This window comes from Peromyscus eremicus, chromosome 5 (assembly GCF_949786415.1).
Source record: "Peromyscus eremicus chromosome 5, PerEre_H2_v1, whole genome shotgun sequence".
Classification (NCBI taxonomy): Eukaryota; Metazoa; Chordata; class Mammalia; order Rodentia; family Cricetidae; genus Peromyscus; species Peromyscus eremicus.
In genome coordinates, this window is record NC_081420.1 from 4118154 (window position 1) to 4139581 (window position 21428).

The 21428-nt window shown below is 44.3% G+C and overlaps 2 protein-coding genes across 4 annotated transcripts in view; one reads left to right on the plus strand and one right to left on the minus strand.

The window, feature by feature from the left end:
• Golm1 (golgi membrane protein 1) overlaps positions 1-9711 on the plus strand; it is a 39191-nt gene extending 29480 nt beyond the window's left edge. The window contains exons 5-9 of the mRNA XM_059262779.1: positions 478-607; positions 3366-3510; positions 4907-5137; positions 6548-6646; positions 9522-9711. Of these exons, the coding sequence (XP_059118762.1) occupies positions 478-607; positions 3366-3510; positions 4907-5137; positions 6548-6646; positions 9522-9631 (715 nt within the window). The 3' untranslated portion in view covers positions 9632-9711. The remainder of the gene's footprint in view (positions 1-477; positions 608-3365; positions 3511-4906; positions 5138-6547; positions 6647-9521) is intronic.
• A 2475-nt stretch (positions 9712-12186) lies between these two features.
• The window catches only part of Naa35 (N-alpha-acetyltransferase 35, NatC auxiliary subunit), a 60790-nt gene continuing 51548 nt past the window's right edge, over positions 12187-21428 (minus strand). For all 3 annotated transcript variants that reach the window (XM_059262780.1, XM_059262781.1, XM_059262782.1), the window contains 6 exons: positions 18961-19097; positions 18191-18258; positions 16992-17132; positions 16527-16649; positions 13777-13857; positions 12187-12586 (listed from right to left, as the gene is read on the minus strand). In XM_059262780.1, the coding sequence (XP_059118763.1) occupies positions 12527-12586; positions 13777-13857; positions 16527-16649; positions 16992-17132; positions 18191-18258; positions 18961-19097 (610 nt within the window). In that variant the 3' untranslated portion in view covers positions 12187-12526. The remainder of the gene's footprint in view (positions 12587-13776; positions 13858-16526; positions 16650-16991; positions 17133-18190; positions 18259-18960; positions 19098-21428) is intronic.

Genomic DNA, 21428 nt, shown 5'->3' on the forward strand with positions numbered 1-21428 from the left:
TTTGTCCACATGGTTGAACCCTCCAGTCCCTTTCACTTCCTAGTATGAGGTGTAGCTGAGTATTTTAACCCCTATCCTGAAATGCCCAGCATGCACTCCCCATGAATCATCTCATCAACATAACCACAAGTCTGGCCCACAGAGCTCACAGATGAAGAAGATGGTCCCAGCACTAGGAAATCATAGGGTTTTAGGCACTTGTACCAGTAGCCAGTGTTTTTTTAAGTGTGTGTGTGTGTGTGTGTGTGTGTGTGTGTGTGCGCGCGCATATGTGGTATGTTTAAAGCAATGTAACAAATCTAGAATGTGGTTACCTGCAAGTTTCTTCCCTGTCATCTAATACTTGCAAGTTCCCATTTCAGATCGTGTCTGGAGTAGGAAAGGGCTGTTCTGTCTCCTGCTGCCTGGACTGTGGGTGTTGGGGTCCAGCAGGGAGCACTCGGGACATCCACACATCCCTCCATTTGCCTTCACTAGGAGCCAGTGTATTAACCAGATGAAAGAGGTGAAGGAACAGTGTGAGGAACGGATAGAAGAAGTCACCAGGAGGAGAAATGAAGCAGCAGTTTCCAGAGGTGTGGGTGAAAGAAACGGCCAGCCTCAGCAGGTAATTTGGGTCTGTTCTGGCCTGGGTGTCCAGGAGGTACACCTCCTCTGTTCAGCTTTAGTTCTGCTGGCCTGTGTCTCTGTTCTCCCCATGGGTGTGGTTCTCTGTGGTACAATGGAGCAAAGCCTGGTGCCAGGATGGATACCTGGACTAATGGTGTGTGCTGGCCCCAAGCTCAGAGCCCTTGTCTTTAACATCCCAGCTCTGTGTGGAAGAAGCCGATGCTGTTTGGCTGTTTGAGGACGTTGAGGCCAAGATGTGAAGTCCTGTGGCCAGGGTCAGCCTGGTCAGTGGATATTATTATAATATTCTCTCATGCGCTCTGGTCTCAGAGCATTATCTTTTCACAGGATGAGCGTTCGTTTTCACTGATTTTTTTCATTTTAATGAATTTATGAGCTAATTCATGTATGTTTTCTTCTAATTTGGATTTAATTTGCTAATTTGTTTCATGGCTTCTTAAGGTACAATCTTAATTCTTGGATACAGATCTTCCCTTCTCATGTATGCATCCAATGCTACAAAATATCTTTTTAAAAAAAGCATTGCTTTTACTGCATCCTATAAATTCCAGCAAACTGTTCTCATTTAGATCAAAATATTTTTATTTATTTATTTAGTTTGTTTGTTTTTGTTTTTGCTTGAGACAGGGTCTCACTGTATAGCCTTGGCTGTCCTGGAACTCACTATGTAGTCTAGGCTGGCCTCTGACTCACAGAAATCCACCTACCTCTGCCTCCCAAAGTTCGGAGATTAAAGGTGTGACCAAAATTAAATTTAAGACTTTTACTTTAGTCGAGCATTATTTAAAAGCATGTGCCTTAATATCCACCCATTTAGGGATTTTCTAGCTATCTTGCTACTCCTGATTCCTTGTTTGATTCTTCTGTAATAGAAGAGTAGCCAAGACGTGGTTCCTAGTTTAAATTTACTACGATATATGTTGATGAATTGCTAAATGGTCTTATTAATAAAAAACTCAGAGCCAGAAATTGGGGTTAAAGCCTGAGAGATCAGGGAAATAGGAAAAGCCACAGCTAACCTCACCTCACCAACTCTGCAACTTCCAAAGTGAGCTACTTCCTGTCTACCCACACCTATATGCCTTTCTGGTCTCTCATTTGCTCTCTCAGCTCAGCTACATCACTCTCTCTTACTGCTCAGCTTTGTCACTTCCTGTCTGTACAGACCTCCAGATCTCTATGGTAGTGCTGGGATTAAAGGTGTGTGTCACCATGCCTAGCTCTGTTCCCAGTGTGGCCTTGAACTCACAGAGATCCAGACGGCTTTCTGCTTCTGGAATGCTAGGATTAAAAGTGTGTGCTACCATTGCCTGACTTCTATGTTAATATAGTGGCTGGCTTTGTCATCTGATCCTCAGGTAAATTTTATTGGGGGACACAATACATAGCCACAGATGTAGTTTTAGCCTAGAACGTGGTCTGTCTTGGTGAATGTCCCTTGTGAGGTGGATATTTTTTCTTGGCTTCTTCTCAGAATTTTAATTTCCCTGTAGTTTGAAATGACACACTTTCTTAGTATTTATCCTGTTTGGTGTTCCCCAAACTTCCTCAATCTATGGTTTGGTGTTTGACATGAATTTGGAGGAATTCTTAAGTCTTGATTATCTAGATGTTTGTCTTATCCAGGTTTGATCATTGCATGTGTGTGACATCCAGAAGTTGTCTCTGCCATCCTACCCTGAGTAGGAGGGATCTTATCTGTAGTTGTCCCACAGTCTTTGGAATTTTGTTTCATTGTTTTCAGACTTTGTTCTCACTGTTTTTCACTTCCATAGGTTTCTCTTTTGCCTCCAAACTTGGGAAATTATCCCTTGGCCATAGCTAGTCCCCACATGAGCCCACTGAAAACTTCATTCACGTACAGCGTTTCTGTCTCAGTTTTTCCTTTTTGTTTCCTTAAAGTTTCCATCTCTACCTCCTTGTCGACGTAACCCACTGGGGCTTTCTGCACACCAGCCACATTTGCTCTAGATCCATGGCCCGCACACTGTGTGGTATCACTGTGTGGCTGGTTCTGATGTTCCTCTCTGTCTCCGGATTGCTTTTTGCCTGCCTCACAGGATGCCTTCTAATTTTTTACTTGGCTATGGGACAGGATATTCTGGGTAAATTGGTCTGTTTTAAATAGGCTGTCTACCACCCGCTGTAAGATGTGATGGAGGGGAAACATACATTCTCTAGTGCTAGACGTAGGTATTGAGCCTGTGTTTTGGATTATGTCCTGCTTCTCAGTGTCCCCATCAGGTGGGACAGATGGCAGACAGGTGCTGAAGTTGCACAGTCCCCTTCCTTCACCTCAGTTAGCTGCTGAGTCACCAGAGGGACTGGGCATCTTTTTGGTCATCTGGGAGTGTTAATTTCCATGTATTTGTGACTCTCTCAAGTTCCATGTCATACAATGGGAGACCATGTCTGATGTCAGCCATGCCAGGCAGACAGTGTGGGCATGTCCGTCATGTTATGTCCACGTGCCTGGCAGGTGGGCATGGCCTAAGTGCCAGGTTGAGTGCTGTAGATAGTTGGTCAGTAACTTGGTTTATTGGAATGGTTACATTTTTTTCTTATTTTCTACCTTGAGTGTGTTTTCTGGAGGACCTGGACTTAACCACAGTCTACCGATCTATGCCATGTGACAAGGTAGATGGTGGTGTGTGAGTTTAGGGGTTCACTTGCTGGTGGATGCAATGAGGGTCCCATGATCTACTCTTGTAGTCCTGTGTTTATTTCAATTCCAGGCTCTCAAGCCTCAGCCCAAGCTTCCGGAAGTAGTCCCACCAAAGGAACAGATGCCACAAGGGAAAGAGGCTGTGCCCAGAAACAAGTCCCAGACACCAGCCCCCAGTTCAGAGGTGCGGGGTTTGAAACCACACCAGCAGAACGGTAAGTGGAGGCAGCCATTGGCTTATGTCCTCCATATCCAAGCAGCAGTGTATGGTTTGGGCGGGTGGTAGACACAGAGGGCAGAGTGTGGCTTGAGGCAGCAGAGAATGGCCAGCGTGGCTGGCTGGTGGTGCTTTCTCTAGGGTCCTGGATAGGGGACACAGCCTTGTACTCTGTCTTACTAACACTCTGTCCTTATCAGCTTGGGGCTGAGTTCCTTGGCAGCTGTCTAAGTACAGGTACAGACAGCACTTTAACTCAGGGTACCGGAGGATTGTGGGAGTTAAGGGCAGAGACTGAGCCCTGGGTGGCTGCTGTGCCTGGGCTCCCATGGCTTGTCCTACACAAATGACCATGAAAGCCTAGCACTCTGCCCTCAGAGTGTCAGGGCACCTGAATCCATGTTATTTTCTGATTTTTGTTTGTTTCTTGGGTTTTGTTTTGTTTTTGCTTTGAGAGACATCTCTATTTATGTAGATCTGGCTGTCCTGGAACTTGCTATGTACACCAGGCTGGCCTCGAACTCACAGAAATCCAAGGGCCTCTGCTGGGTGCTTGGATTAAAGGTGTGCACCACCGTGCCCCAAACTTTTCTGTTACTTCATCTGAAGATGAGCTGCAGCACAGAAGCCTGTGGTCTGGGGCAGAGGTCAGAGACCAGCCACTCAGAAGTGTGTAGCTCACCCAGTAGCCATTCCTTCGGGCAACACTAGGAATTAAGTGCTGACACTTCTTTGTCTTTTGCTTTTGTTTTGGTTTTTTGAGATAAGTTCTTGTGCAGCCTGGGCTGGCCTAAAACTCAGCATGTAGCCAACACCTTGACTTGACTTTACTGCCTTCATCTCCCACGTCCTGGGACTACAAGTGTGCTGCAGGCATTCTTTGTAGTTAATGTTACCATTTTTTTCTTGTGTTTGTCTGAGGCAGAGTATTCCAGGCTGGCCTCAAACTGACTACGTAGCCCAACATTCCTAATGCTGCAACCTTTTAATATGTTTCATGTTGTGATGACCCCCAACCATAAAATATCTTCATAACTGTAATTTTATTACTGTTATAAATCATAAATAGTTTTGGAGATAGAGGTTTGCCAAAGGGTCTGAGACCCACAGCTGGCTTTTGATCTCCTCATCTTCCTGTCTCTACCTCTGGAGTGTCAGGATGATAGGTGTGTGCTCCACACCCAGTCTCAGGTGTGGTGGCGCATGCCTTTGATCCTAGCACTCTAAAGGCTCTCAGCGACAGGAGGATCTTTGAGTTCAAGGCCAGCCTGGTGTACAAAGTTCTCAGACAGCCAGGGCTACCCAGAGAAACCCTGTCTCAAAACAACAAAAACCAAACCAAAACAACAAAAACAAAGAATGCTCTTGCAATCCTATCTATGTTCTGTGCACAGAGGAAACCAACGAGATTCAGGTTGTCAGTGAGGAGCATGGTCTGGGACCGCCAAAGGCATCAGTTCAAGAACAGGCCCCCATGGATGGCACACTTGGAGGAGCTGGGAAACCTCCTCACATGACACAAGGGCCAGCCGCCCTGTTGGCCAGGCCTGAGGATTCTCAGTACCCTGACCGGGACCAGCTTGTCATCCAAGATGAGCAGGAGAAGCAGCATGCAGCTGAGGAAGGTGGGTGGCCCTGGGGTTCTGAGGCTTCTTGCCAGGCACTTGGATTTCTCCATTTTCTCCGCATTGGACACATCCCCTTGAATTCTACCAAATGGCCTTCATGACACCTTTATTCTTTTTTGTGTTTCTTGTCCATTCTCAGGAGGGAAACAGGAAGGGTAGTACAAAACCTAATGTTTTAATCTTCAGAAACTATTAATGTCAGTGGGACTCTGAGGGTGTATGACACCATGAGACGGGTGCTTGGCAGATAAAATGTCACCTCCTGGCAGGTAGGCCACCTGTCTGTCTCTACCTGCTTATGTGTTGACGTACTGATGGTGTCTGGTAAGTGACTGAAGAAGGAATGAGGGACGTTGGTGCATCTGAGGAACTGACAGGTGACTCCCACCTTTCCTTCCTTCTCTAAATAGTGGTCTCCTGTGTGTATTCTGTTGCCTTAGAGATGTGGAAACTTGCCATTCCTGGGCGCCAGGAGCACTCACGATGACCTACGCTCCTGAGTGGACCAAATAACAGACCTGAGGAAATGTGTCTTAATTCTTTCAGTCTTTCCTTTGGAATAATGTGTCCTGTTGTTCTGGTTAAGGGTGCATTTTACCAGCCTCCTGCTGAGTGTCACTGCTCAGAGCCCTGCCCCATAACTATAGCAAGAAGGTGCTCATGAGGGGAGGGAGACACCCCATTCTGGTGGCACTCAAGTGTCCGACTACTGGACCTGAAGTGTAACAGGTGAAGGTGGACATGAGCAACCAGGCCTGTGTGCTGTAGCTGCTTCCACGTGCAGCAGTAGGGATCTCATTTGGAGGATAAACACTCTGTGCTGCTGCTCCAGCAGAGAGAAAGCAGAGATCTCCTAGGCTTTCCTTTTAAGAACGGTCTCCTGTGCCTCCCCATGTACACATTTCAGATACCAGGGAGACTCCTGTTATCTCTAGTCTGCATTCTGTGCTTTTTCCAGGGCACATGGTCGTGGACAGTCTAGTCCTGTACATGAAATGTAGGCTCACGGTACTCACTCCTTCCCGTTCTGGGTCGTTCTGAGAAGGCACTGTCATTGCCCATTGTTAACCTATTATTTCCCCAGACAGTGGTTGCTTTTCCTTACTTTTGTTGATTGCCATTTCTTTTCTCAGTTTTTTGACTGAATCATGACTTAATTTAGGATTCCTCCCCCCATTTTTTGTGTTAGGAATGAAGCCCCCCCTCCCTTTTTGTGTGCTAGGGTTCAGTCACCAGAGTTGAATTTTCTAGACTCAGTGTTGAAGGGGCCTGTTTCTGAGTACTCTCCATGGCATTAGTACTGGGAAGAGGTTCATGAGTTGGGCTGTTTTCTGAGGTACGGGTCTGATAACAGCCTGTACTGGTGCTGGTATTCCAATGATGTCAAGAATGAAATGGTTTTTACAGGGAGGAACCAGGGAGATGAATACAACATGGATGAAAATGAAGCAGAGTCTGAGAGAGACAAGCAGGAAGTCCTTGCAGGGAACGACAGAGATATGAATGGTAAGAACAGTGGTGTACGGAAGTGGTCACCTTCCATCATTTTCTTTTCTTTAATATTATTGATAATAACACCTAGTGGTCAGTTCAGGGAGACTTTTTTTTTCCCCCTTTTGTTTTTTGAAAGAGTTTCTCTGTGTAACAGCCTTGGTGGTCCTGGAACTCACTGTGTAGACCAGGCTGGCCTCAAACTCACAGAGATCCATCTGCCTCTGCCTCTTGAGTGCTGGAATTAAAAGTGTATACCATCATGTCTGGAGAGACTGTTTTCTTTAGAAGTCCTGGTAAGCGGGGCAGTGGAGCAGGGTGAGAGCAGAGGTGCCCCAGAAATCAGAGGGTTTGCTTTTAGTGATTTAGGGCTTTTCCAACAAGATGGCTAGGGCACCCCGAGCACACCTGGTTTTGGCCCAATCATTAGACTCTGTTGACCACCTCTGAACCAGTTTTCTGCTGTGACTAGCCCTCTAGAGAAGCTGATGAAGCACGTATCTGACAAGGCTCCTGTCCCTTCCGACTCCTTGAGCACAGATCAGCAGCACTCTGCTCTGCTCTACAAAGTATTTTCTATCTTTGCCTTTCTGGGCTGCAAATAGCATATTCAGTATTCACTCAGTTTACATTTTTACTTGCAGAGTTTATGCCATCTATTCTTTATCCCAGGAGCTTTCTGTAGTTCCTGGATTCTTTGCATCTTACATGCTGCAGCTCTGAGCACTAGTTTTCTTGAACCTTAGCCATGGGGCATGTGAGGGGTACAGGCCACCCCGAGCAGTCTTCCAGGTGAAATGTGGGAGCTACACAGTGCCTAACTCCTTGAAGCAGTCTTCAGTTCTTTTGATAACATAAAACACTGAATTGTAAGTGTGCAGCATCCCGTGGCTAGATGCTCTCTGTACCATCTTGCTGTCCCACTTGCACTAAAGTTTATCCCTGATAATCTTTGAACCAGGAACAGGGGCTTTGGATTTCAGTTTTACGTGCTTGACTCCTCGGGTAGAACCTGAGGTATTTTTTGTAGTTGTTTTTGGCCTTTAAATCACACTTATTTGTGTAAGCACATGTATGTCCTTGTGCATGTATGGAGGTCAAAGGACAACTTGTAAGAGTCAGTTCTCTTCTTCCATCATGTGGGATCTGCAGATTTAAGGTTTCAGGCTTAGTTCACACCTTTGGAAATGGAGGGAGAAGTCCAGGATCTTTAGGCTTCATCAGAAATCCTCTGGCCAGCTTGCTTCTTAATTATTACCTGATTATATTACTCCCACCTCACTTTTGGACTCAAAGACACCTTCTTTTATTACCACATGAGCAATTCTTGATGTTTGATGGTATTTTTAAAAAAATTCAATACTGGAGAGATGGCTCAGTATTCAAAAGACCCAAGTTCAATTCCCAGTATTCACGTAAGGTGGCTCACAACCGCCTGTATCTCCAGCTCCAGGGTTTTTTCCTCTGGCTTCCAAGGGCCCTGTATTTATATACACCTATCTACACAGACATGTAATTACAAATAAAATCTTTATTAAATCTTAAAAACTAGCAAAAAGGATTCCCATGCATCTTCTCTCCATATTCCCCAAATGTAAACTCTTAAGTAATCATAGTCCAATTGTGCACATGAAGAAATGTTGATATAGCATACTATCTAATAATACATAGATTTGTTCAAATATAGTGTCTGTCCAACTGATGTCCTTTTTGTCATCTAGGCTCAAACATGCTCCACAATTACTGTCCTGCCTGTTTTATGTCTATAACTTATTTATCACTCAAGTATTGTTTCGTTTTTTCAAGATAAGGTTTCTGTGTATAGCCCTGCGTGTACTGGAATTCACTCTGTAGACCAGGCTAGCCTCAACTTGGAGATTGCCTTCACCTGCCTCTGCCTCCCAAGTGAGTGCTGGGATTAAAGGCGTGTGCCTCCATGCCCATCTCACTCGAATACACTTGGATCATCGTTTTTCCAAGTGTACTGGACTACTCTGGGAGACAAGTCCTTCAATCTGGATGTCTGATTCTACAGTGTTTATCCAGCGTGTCACTTGTTTCAACAAGGTAGTTATTTGAAATTTCTAGAAAAAGAAGCCCCAGTTTGATTTTTAAATTATATTAATGTACTATATAGGTAATGATTTTTGAGGCATAGGAATAATGTATTAGCAGGAGAAATGCTAAGCAAATTCCAGGCATCTCCATCTTTTGTGTACATACTGACTGCACTGAATTATGTCTTCTGTTAGCAGTACTGCATTTGAGTATCCTGCTGGATGTTTGGCTCTGCAGTGAAAACCTGTGATGTTTAGTCCTTTACTCTGTGTGTGTGTAGCACTCTGATCTTGTGCAAGGCTCTCAGCAGAGTGAGGTGCAGAGCAAAAGGATAAAATGAACAGCTTAAGACCTTGCTTGCCCCGGGGAGGTAAGGTGAAAAAGACATTAGCTTCAACTCTGTCGTCTCAACACTGCACGGATTATACATGAGTTGACAAAGTACAGTCAATACCCAGGATGGAAGCCTAGACTTCAGCTCTTAGAGTGAGCTTCGGTGTAGCAGATTCACCAGAAGCTGCAGGCAGGTGGCTCTGGGAAGGAGTGTGTGCTGTTATTGCTACCCTTTGGAGAAGGTCATACAGCACAGGGGCTGTACTACTTCACCACTCAACAATGGTGGCGTTTTCAGGGCTTCCGGCTTTGTTTCGTGGCACGCTGTTAGCTGCACACACCGCTTCTTTTGCTCTCTTGATGGGAACACAATTCTAAACTACAGTATTAATGGATGTGAATTCTCTTTATGAAAATTCTAGAAACTGACATGAAGTGAGACTTGCCCAAGCTGTTTCCCCAAAGTGCTTAATATTGGAATATTGTTTTTCATTTTTAGTTTTTAATGTTGAAGATCAGAAGAGAGGCCCAATTGATTTACCCAATGGGAGTGAAAAACAGAATCTCATCCTAAATCAAGTAGGAGTCCATATTCCTCAACAGGCCTGAACAGAGATCCTGCAAAGACTCACCAATGACTGAGTACTCAACTGTGAAATGTACCAAGTAAACTATGCATCGGCTGATGATTATTGTGGGGTTTAATCAGTACATTTTAGCAAAGAAAAATTGGACTGTCTCAGACAGTTTGGGGGTACTTTCAAAGTGTCTACAAAGGATGTCAAAATTGGTCAGCTTTCTTAACAGGTTAGTTCTTGAGCAGGTCAAGCAACACCAAGAAGAGAAATGAGGGTGTCCTCTATGGGGAGCAGAACCTCATCATTCTGCAGTGTCTGTGGACAGAGCAGCCCGCAGGAGGGCAGCTGCCAGCCAACGACCGCCCTGTCCCCCTTCTTGTGCCGCTGCTGCTGCTGCCAGTTTCTGTTACTGGTGGAGAGCGGCTCATCTCTCCTGCACACACTGATTCCACCATCGACAGCCTAGGGCAACACCACCAGTCAGTTTAGACAAGTCTCAATACAACGTAGTTCTGTTAAATTAAAAGACAGCTACTGAACCTGGATAACTCTAGGACCCAGAAGGCTGAGGCAGGAAGACTGCTATAGGTTCTGGGCCAGCCTGAGCTACATAGTGAATTCCAGGTCAGACGGAGCAAGAAAGTAAGACCCTGTCTCAAATGCCAATTGTTGGGGGAGGATTTTCTTTCTATCTTTTTTTTAAAGACTACTGGTTTAAATAACTTTTGTTATTGTTTTGATATACAGAACACTATTAAGTTACTCAATATGAGCACCTATGGTCTCTCCCTTGTTTTTCGTTTGAGTGGGCAAAGGGAAATCTCTAGTAAGCCAGGCAGTGGCTGGAGCAGGCAGCCAGAGCAGACAGGATGCGGAGCTCTGCAAGGGCAGAGGCCCCGAGGTTTGTACCTGTGTTGCTATGATAGCCCAGGAGAAGGGCTGGCTGCTGGGGGTACCCAGGTCACAAGCTGGGGACGGCTACAAAGGCAAGAGAGACACACCAGCTGTGTGTTTTTGTTTTTCCCTGTAGTCTGGGTACTGTCTGAAAACCCCACAGGTTAATGTGGTTCACCAATGATAACGATAACGGTGTTAGCCTGTGCTGTGTCTGACTCAAGCCGACAGTGCTGGTGAACTGGAGAGCAGCACCACTGGAGGCCACTGGAAAACTCCTGGTGCCTTCTGGGGCTGGCTAAAAGATTCTGGTAGTGTGAGTGGCTGCCCAGGTGGCCCAGTATTCCTGTCCTCCCATTCGTCTCCTTAAAAACACACATTTGATCACCTGTGGCAGATGTGGGTTGTCTCTCACTGCCCAAACCACCAGATTTGGTGCTCATTCCCCCCAAATCTGACACACAACCCTGTGTGTAGATGGACACTCGTTACTCACAAGGTCCTCAGCTGCAATGTCTTTACTATACAGTCGCTCTATGCTCTACTCCAAGGTTCCATGCTCAAGGGGACTTTGCATTTTCTAGTGCCAATTTCCTGTCTTAGCTTTGGTTCTGGTTTAAAATGTGGACATTGCTGAAAAGCCATGCTGATTTCCTTTCAACAAGTAAAAGAGGCGAGGAGAACACTCTGGCCTCTGGGTTCTAAAATTCCAGGCTGCCAGTGTCTGTGTTTGACAGCTGAGCCAGACCACCTCAGTACTGACGAGGAAGTCAGCAACATGTTTACCTCCGTCTTTGCTAGCATTGCAAGTTCACTCAGGCATGTTTCAGAATATTTCTAGGAAATGTTCTGATACAAGGAAGGTGTCCTGACAAGGGCTGGGGCACAGCTCATGAGAGGATCTGCCTAGTATGTGTGAGGCCCTGGGCTGTACCCTCAGCACCAAGTGTCAAATTAGAGTTAGGACACTGAACTCTCAGGATCATTTTTACCATAAGGCAAATGAACTGCCAATGGTCTTAGGCCAACCCACAAAACCAGGTTAAACTTCTGGGCAGCTCATTGTGCTAAAAGCACTGCTCCTACAGAGGACAAAAGGGAAACCACATAGGCCTAGACAGTTGTCGTAACACACACCAGTGCAGAGGAATGGGCAGCAAAACAAGGATGGGGCTCTGGCTGGTGGACTAAGAAGAAACCCTGCATCTCAATCCACTTCAACGGTTCAACTGGAGCAAAGGCGTGTACCACGTTCAAACAGACCCAAAGGTCAGCAGTGTGCACACCTCACCTGCTGCGGCCAGCAGCAGACACTGCAGTGTGACATGATTCTTAAACTGCATGACTGCAGATCCTTACTAATGTGTGTCACAATACAGACAATCCTCATGTACTTTAGAGATCGTCTCCCCTCAAAATCCATTTCAAATTTCACCAGAATCTAAATGCTTAATAAATTCATGTTTTGAAACTTCTTTTGATCAGTTTTTGGGTTTGTTTGGTGTTTTAAGATAGGCTCTCATGTAGCCCAGGCTGGCCTCAAACATAGTACACAGCTGAGGGTAACTGAAGCCTGGTCCTGTGGCCTCTGCCTAGGTGCTGGGATTAGGCTTACCGTGCCACAGCCAGCTTGGATAATTCTGGCACTGCTCGATGGTGATGCTCAGACCACAGTTCTTAGCAAAGTACCAGTGCATTTTTTGTCAAGAAATTTATTAACCTTTAGAAATACTATATCACTCAATCATTCATTAAAAAAAGTTTTACAATTAAGTCTGTAATAAAACCACGTAACATTCACTGTTGCCTTCCAGCCCAGTCACACCCATGGAGGGTAATAAACCACGTATGTTGCATTCCAGCCCAGTTTCACCCATGGAGGATAATAAACCACTTGAAAACAGCAGTTCTCATTCCCACCAGGTAATCTTCCTTGTAACAGGCTGTCATCCAAGAAATCCACTTTACGTCACTGTATGTGGCAGAATGTTGTATCACCTAGAGCAGACATGGTCCATCTTTGCAGTCTCTTTCACACGAGTTTCACAACAGGAAAGTATTTGTGAACAGAGAAATCAAATTCGGGAGGAACCTATGAAGAAAGCCAGAAAGCTGATGAATACATCTGCGAGTGCTCGGGTAATGTACAGTGGCCACTTTACCCTCTGTCACGTGTCTCAGAAACAGGGCTGTACAGGAGAGACTGGCCTAATGGGAAAAGTCAAACAGGAAAAGAAATGAGGAAGCCTTTCTCCTTCATGAAGGTCATCAGAAAACATCCCGGCCATCTGTTTCTTCAGAGAAAGTTAAAGGAAGATGGACTTCACTTCGAGACAAGGCATTCAGCCCCATCAGGACGACAATACAGTTCAACTTTAGGGTAACAAGTGAAAAAGCAAAGCCATACACACCAGGCAACTGCCTCAAGGTTGCATCAGAAGCTGACCTGTGACAAGGTAGATCTTCCATATTAACACCTCATCTTATCAGTGTTAAAAAACAGTTTTGGGGCTGGAGAAATGGCTCAGTTGGTACAGAGTTTGCTGTGCAGGTATGAGAACCTGAAGTTTGATTTCCAGCACCTTTGTTAAAAAGCTGGGCATGATAGCACACACCTAAAATTCTAGTGCTGGGGAGGTGGAGGCAGCTCCACCTTGGGGCTTGCTAAGTGAAATGGCCACTGCTTATATGCATGCATACCTGTACATACAGCTAACAACTGAACCATCTACTTTCCTAAAGCAGGTGACATTAAGATACCTTGTACTTTTCCCCAAAATATGTTTTACACATTTTCTTTAAAATTTTATTCCATCCAGGCGGTGGTGGCACACCCCTTTAAATCTCAGCATTCAGGAGGCAGAGGCAGGAGGATCTCTGTGAGTTCGAGGCCAGACTGGTGTACAGAGATCCAGGACAGGGTCCAAAACTACACAGAGAAACCTTGTCTCGGAAAAAACAAAACAAAACCAAACCAAAAAAATTTACTCCATTTATCTTGTATGAGGGTGAGAGCATGTTGCCATGGTGAGTGAGTGTGTGTGTGTGTGTGTGTGTGTGTGTGTGTGTGTATGTGTGTGTGTGCGTGCGTGCGCCCTGTTAGCCAATGGTCCATATGGGAGCAGGAGAAAAGACGAGTATAAGTTCTAAGTCTCACAATGTTTGGAAGAAAAACGGTGAACGAGCTTCACTTCTTGGCAGCTGAGCCCTACCTCTTCTCGGATGACTCTACACAATGGTGGAACCTTTTCTATAATAGAGCACAGGGAACTTTGTACTCACCTTTGACTCTTTTTTGTGTCCTCCTGCTAAAAGCTTCATGACCACAAAGTTGGGCTTGGCGACCTTTAGGATTCTACTGACCTAGAACAAGACACTCAGCATCACATCAAGAACAGGAGCCGGGAGGTGCTGACCTGTGCTGCAGGCACTCCAGACACTGCACTTCTTTAAACACACCTCTCAACCACCAATCATGAGCTCCAGTCACGGCATGCTCCAGAGAACTAGCTCCTGTTCAGAACATGGAGCAACACCCCAGCTTCACCACTGATACCAACCTTCTCATCAGTGAGTTGCTCACGGTCATCCTCATAGAAATGAAGGTGAAAATTTGGCCCACCGCATAAAAACTGCTTTGAAAACCGAGTTAATGTACATTTCATGCTGCACATACAACTGTGGTTGCAGACACTGAACAGCACAGCGTGGCTCTACACTTCTAGTACCTGGCTGTATTTAAAACTTAGAAACACTCCTGGCAAGCAGTGAGTGTTCTTGGAGCATTAACTTCTACTTCTGAGAACTAACAGTCTAAACAGTTTCACTGAAATACATGAATCATAATAACGACAATTGCTAGATTTCTCGTAACCCCCAAGTTCCCACTGCTGCGTTACTGACCACTGTCTGGAAATACAAAAGGACAGGATGGGTTCTTCAATCCCAAAGCAGATATCCACCTGCCTTAAGAGAGCAGCTCCATTTAAACATCTAATGGAAAGGTAGACAACAGAAGTTCAGACCTGTAATCTCAGCCTCCGAGACTGACTAAGAGGCCTGCCATAGGTGTGAGGTAAGCCCAGGTAGTTCCAGGCCAGTCTGAGCTACATGATGAGACTTTGTCTCAAAAAAAATAAATTGATAATAATCTGACATGTCTGAAACTACACTGGTCCATGCCACAGCATTGTTGCCACCATGCAAATCAATTCATTCAGCTGCTCAGGCCAAAACCTTTCAAGTCATATTCCATATCTAACTCATGAATCGACCCAGACTTTAAATCCAACGAGAACGTATCACTGTTGATTACCCATACCACCTCTCACCTGGACTACTGCTGCTGACTTCCACCTTTGCAGCATGTGTCCATTTTCAGCAGAGTCCCAGAATGTTCCCAGAATATTCCCTTGTCACAAGTCAGATCTATCTATCCTCTGCTCACACTCCAATACTACCTTGTTTCTCCCAACTCCAGCCACAAGGTCCCTGGCTGCTGTTCAAACACTCCAGGAACAGGTCTGCTCTGCATTGTTCTGCATCTGGGTCCCCTGTCTGGAAGGGTCCACCCTTGACATCCAGTGTCTTGCTTCCCCTTCTAGAATTTACTAAAATGGGTTATTTAAAATGCTTAAAGTTAGAGATGCACCTCAGCGGTAGAAGCGTTTGCAAAGAGTGCTCAATACCCTGGGTTTAACACCAAGCAGAAGAAAAGCAGGGTTCCCTTCCTACCCCGTGACTGCAGTATTTCTTCAAAGTTCTACAATCTGTACAATACATAATATGACCCTTTTCCTGACCCATAACAGCTGTTTTCTTCTGGGAATAGTACATACTTGACAAATCTTTGAATAAATGAGTAAAATTTCTGCTAAATGAAATATGTCTTCTATTATTGAACCTCACTCTCAAATTTCTATAATTACCATTTTTATTAGCTAGAGTATATACATTTTTTCTTTTTGAGACAGGGTCTCACTATGTAGCCCTAGCTGGCTTTGAACTCAGAGATCCTTCTGCCTCTGCCATCACATCCAACTAGAATACAATTTTTACATCTCCTTCCTGCTCTCTTTTCCAAGGCATTCAATGTTCCTCTCAGAGGCTAAGGCACTATCAACAATTCGCTTTTAACAGAAGTGACTTGTTCACATAATACACAGTCTTCTCTGTCAACTTTCAATGAAATGGTAGTGTACTACTTACAGTTTTAACCCTTGCTATCTTAATCTCCTTGACCTTGTGAGTGACTGGGTCACAGTTATACTGTTTGCAATTAAAAACCTGCTATGCTGATACTCACCTGTATTCATTACTCTTTCTGGATGTGCACATATCTGAAAAGTGGTTTTCCCCTCTATTAATTTATGTGCAGTGCTAGGGATAGACCCCAGGCTTTGTGCGACAGGCAAGCACACTCCATCTCGAGCCCAGTACTGGTCGTTTCTGACAGATAATGCTAAGTCACCCTGCACTGAGCTGTATTAAGTGTTCCCCCAGTGACTAACACATGACAAGAGTAACTCCTGCGCTAACAGAGAGGATGCACCTCAGTGGTGCTGGGGGACAGTGCAAACTATTAAATCATCAAAAGCCTAAACCATGTTCCCTTTCAAAGTTTACTCTGGTACATCAGTCTTTTAATGCAAGAGTCTTTTATGTCAAATGGTCAAGTATGGAATAATGTTCTATAGTAACTGGCTACATAGTTTTTCATATTTAAGACTTATAATGGAAGCTGGGTATGGTAGATCATGACCTAATAATCCTAACACTAGAGAGGGAGAGGCAAGAGGATTACTGGGAATTAAGAGAGCAGCCTGGACTACAGAGTGAGACCCTATTGGGTGGAGACAAGAGACTTAAAATGCTTAAGTTGGCAAACTTGCCTGAAATTCTTGCAAAAACAACAAGACAGTCTCCATTTGACAGTGCTCTCCAACTGACTCACTATAATGACCAGCCACATAGTGGCAGGATGTGCTTTCTGTCAAGTGTGTCCCCTAGAAGTACAGTGAACCCACTCTTACCTCACGGTCTGGGTTGGGGATGTTTTCGAGGATCATTTTCGCTTGCTGAAAGTGCTTACTAGCTGCCACATACAACTCTGGAGACTGAGGAGGAGGGCTGTATTTATTGAGGTCAGACATTTCCTAAACAGAAGGGAGACTATTATCATAATATATTTAATATAAACATTTTAAAGTTATTACGGAGTTCTTAACTGACGACCCAGCCATACAGACTCGGTCTGAACCCATGTGACATGCAGTTCTTAACCTGCATACACCATATCTCAACGATCCTAGTGACTTAAACAGAAACTGCTCATGTGATTAACACGTCTAACAAGGCCAAATACTTTCTACACCACTTAAGACTGTGGTTAGTTTAGCACTTGTCCCACTGGTGCAGCAGACGGGTTGGTACAAACACAACCTCTCTAGTGTGGTATACAGCTGAGACCTCGCTCTGACCTCACCCAGCAAGCTCACCTTGAACTGCAGGTAGTGCACTGGAGGTGGTGTCATCACGCTGTTGAACGGAGCAAACCTGTGCTCATACCGAACTTGTTCACTATCAAGCTCAAACTTGGGCTTGCGCACTTTGCCATCCATGTCAAATGCCACCATTGTCTAAAGGAGAAGAGAAGGAGAAAACAATGAGAAAGAGAGAAATCCACTTGAGAGTGAACATGTGCATCAGTACAGGAAAAAAAAAACAAAAAACAAAGCAGCAACTTAAATACTTAAAATGTCATCTCAGAAATCAGAAAAGAGTAAAGCAGACTTCTCATCCATTTTAAATTTATACACCATGCTCTATACAAAAAATTTCCAGCCTCTGATTGTCTATCCAATACCAAGTGGTCAGCCCTGAAATCATATACACATAAGTCCATTATATGGACTGGGGAGATTTTAGTTATTTAGGAATACACACATAGATTTTGTGTGTGTGCGTGTGCGTGTGTGTGTATGCATGTGCGCACGTGTAAAACAAAGAGGCCATGACTTTGAGAGGAGTTGGAGGGAGAAGAGGAGAAAATGATACATTAGTTTAAAAATAATCTTTCTAGTCCCAGTGGGCACACACACACACACACACACACACACACACACACACACACACACACGCATGCACACCCCACACCACTCTTCCACATCTCATGCTTCTGTAGTTGCTTTGAGACTTTTAAGTAAAAGATGTTGAAGGAACAAGTCCCACATAATCACACAGGCCAGTGTCTTTTCCAGAGTCTGCTCTGGGTGAATCACCTCCGAGCTTTCCTGAATTGCCAGTACAATTAAAAATGAAATGTTCACAGCCTTGCAAAAATGCCTGCTGTGCAGCCACACTAAAGCCCACTCCTCCATGTCACACTCTAGGAACGCTCCAACTATCCTGCATGAAGGAAGGTGTCAACTGCTTGTGCACACAACTAGAGTGGAGTGAGGTAATCCTCAGACAGACAGGGACAACAGGGGAGAGAGAAACCTGGGAGAATCAAGGCAAGAGGTGATCTTAAATGCACTCAGGAGGCAGAGGCAGGCAGATCTCTGTGAGTTCAAGGCCAGCCTGGTCTACAGAGCGAGATCCAGGACAGTCAGGGATACACAGAGAAACCCTGTCTTGATAGAAAAGAAAAAGAAATGACAGTTAAACAGCAAGAAGTCTTGATCTCATCACTTACTTTGAACATCCCAGCACACATGTTCTGATAGGCCTGGCTCATTGTGATTTCTCGGCTCAAAGGACGAACTGTAATTTAGAGAGAAAGAGAAAAAAAAATCTTCTATTTCCCCTTCTCTCCTAAACTACCATAGAAGAAAATCTAATTTAACAAAAACCACCCCACTTACTTACTGCATGTGAACTTCACTTTGCTTCTCTAAATTTTATCTTATGACCAAAATGTACAAATAATACAACTGAGCTGAGCTGAAAAGTTAAACAATTGTGCTCTCCGAGTAGCTGGTACTAAAGAATGTTGGCAAGAATAGCAGTCCCTGACCTCTGATTCCTGGGTTCTACACTCTGTCCACTTGCCCACACCAACATAGTAGCACACTCAGGGTGGACCCCTGCCTGCTCCAATCTATTCTGCTAGCACAACCGTGTGTTGTGTCCTGCTCTATGACCCTCCGGTGCACAGCACTGGAAAGGACCTGAAACTCGCCCATCACTGACAGCGGACTCTGCCTCTCCTAGTTTGTGCACAATGGCGAAAGAGAAGTGTAACAGATGCACTTCAGCTCACAAGGAGCTCTTCACCTACTTGTCTGTCAAAGGTAAGGTGTCCTTCACTCTGTTTCAAATTTAAAAACAGTTCACAAAGCCAGGGGTGATGGTGCACACCTGCAGTCCCACTGGGCAGACTGGCAAGTGGGCTGTTGTTCAGGCCAGCCTGTCTGACAGTGAGACCCTCCCTCGCTGAATAAGGAATGAGGCAATCTACAGCACCTTTCTTTTTCTTCTTTGTTTTTTTGCTGCTGCGGCCTTTCTGCTGCTCCTCCATGATCCTCTCCTCTGCCATCTGAGAGCCGTCTGCACGGCTCAGGGTGGACATCAGCCACGCATACAGGAACTCAGAGAGGTACCTGGATGGTCACAAAGATCAGTTACTAGCTGAACAGGACAGCTTTACCAACACAACTATTAACACTAACGGAAAGGTTTATTATTTCATTGTGATTGGAGGGACTGAAGCCACAGCCACAGAGACGAACACAAGCCCGCCCTAATACAACCCCAGCCCCGTGTGGACAAGTTCTGTAATGCTTTAAAGTTTGCAAAACACAGCTTTGTTTATTTATTTATTTATTTTGGTGGTTTGCTAAGTGTAGAGCTTACAAGAAATGAGCATTGAAAGTGATCTTTCCCTTCCCACATTTTACAACCTTTCAAAAAATTTCTGGATAATTATCTACATACATACAAATTAGAAAACCTTTAAATTCTTTTCACTATCAGGACACAATTCAGCCCAGTCTATTAATTAAATATTTTCTTTGCAAAGCAAATAAAAAAATTAATTCAGAAAGTGTCAAAAATTATTGGCATTATGTAAAACTCACTCTAAAACTTAAAAACATCTAGGTTTATTTATTTAAATTTATCCAATAAACAAAATATAAAATAGGATATTCTATTAAAACTTTTTTCATGTTTACCTAACAAGGCATCTAAGCTAGAAAAGCAGTTCAAATCTAGGAGATGGCATGCATTGTTTCCAACATAACCAGGAATACAGAAAATTAAGGACTCATATAATGAATAAAAACCAGATCGATAAGATGTTTATGATCTCTGAGGATACCTATTCCCAAAACTGCACTCAAAGATGCCAGGCAGGCTACATATTAAAGCACATATAAACCAGAGCATTTTAATGTCCTCATTATGATGATGATGTGCATGTGTGTGGGTGACAGACAGTGGTGTATCTGGAGACTAGGGGACAGCTCTGTGTAGTCAGTTCTCCTCTTCTACCTTTCATGTGGGTTCCATGCATGGCACTTAGGTCATTAGGCTTGAGTGGATGTGGCTTTTACCTGCTGAGCCATCTTGTTGTCCAAAACAGAACATTTTCAGCCAACAGAAACTTATGAAAAGGTGCATTTGGAATTATACAGGTATTACATTTTGAAGGTAAAGTATTATGGTTCCCACAGGTGAGGGATCCACTCATCTCATGAAAGAGTAGCTAACATCAGGAGAGGCAGCTGCTGACACTTCATTTAAAGAAACATTTAGCATACAGTATCACCATACGAAATACAAATGAATCCCCACAGCACAGAGTACAGTTAGAGGGTCTGCAATGTCTATTGAGACACAGTGAGAGAACAGGTGATATTTAACTGTACATTTTCTGAGGACAGATGGTGAAGAGAAAGGATGACATGAGACTTCCTTTCAGACACTAGCACTTGTCATTGTTATTAAGAGCTTTATCAACAGCTACAATTATATTTAAGGAGAGCCAGAATGCTGATATTCTGTAACACTGGTCCTCAAATTGCCATCTCTGGGCCAGCAGCAGTACTGCCTAGGAAGTACTAGAAATGGAAATGACTGGCTCCCTTTGCAGATTTACTAAACTCAGGACTGACTTTAGACAAGAAATTAGATGTCCGTATTCATCACTTGTTTTCTACTGCTGATTTTATAAAAGCCTGTAAGCCTTAGGAATTACATCTATAAGCAAAACAAGATTATTCTGCAAAAATTCAGGTGTTTAATCTGTAATTCCAAAGCCAAGGAACTGTGCAGAACTTAATAAGCAGCCCATTGGAGTTTCTGTAGGTAGAATTACAGCAAGGGCCATGTGGGGTTGGCTATAGTCAATTCTTACGTTCAGCTCACACAGCCCAGAACTGCCTATCAGAACCTCAGCTGTTCCTAGCATAGCCAAATGTAGGGAATGGAAATCTTGCCCTTCCCAGGGCAGTGGTTAAGTTACATGATATTTAACTGTGAGCTTAAAAAGCAGATACACACTGAAGTGTAGCACAGCAAACTTAAGCATTTGATGAACAGGAAACTGTTTAAAATTGCCTCCATCTCTTGACAGATGAAGACACTTTAGAATGACTTAGTGTGCTGACTTCATTGTTTTCTACAGCTTTTCCATGGCCAAGACAGTCTCAAACAGCCTCTTCCTAGGAGTTTTATCTTTCTTCCAGTGAAGGGGAAGAGCTACTCTACAGATGACTCCTCATGGATTATGCTCAAATGGGAGTGCAGCCATGACATCGCCCAAGAAAGCTCCTTCTATCGAGTGCGCCCATACCATGGACGTTGCTGCAGAAGTCACAGCAAACGTTGCTCACGTTCCTCCACAGGTGCAAACAGAAGATGTTGAATTACCCCATTCACTTTTATTGGTACTTTTCACAGAAATATGAAAACAGAGGGAGGAACATTTG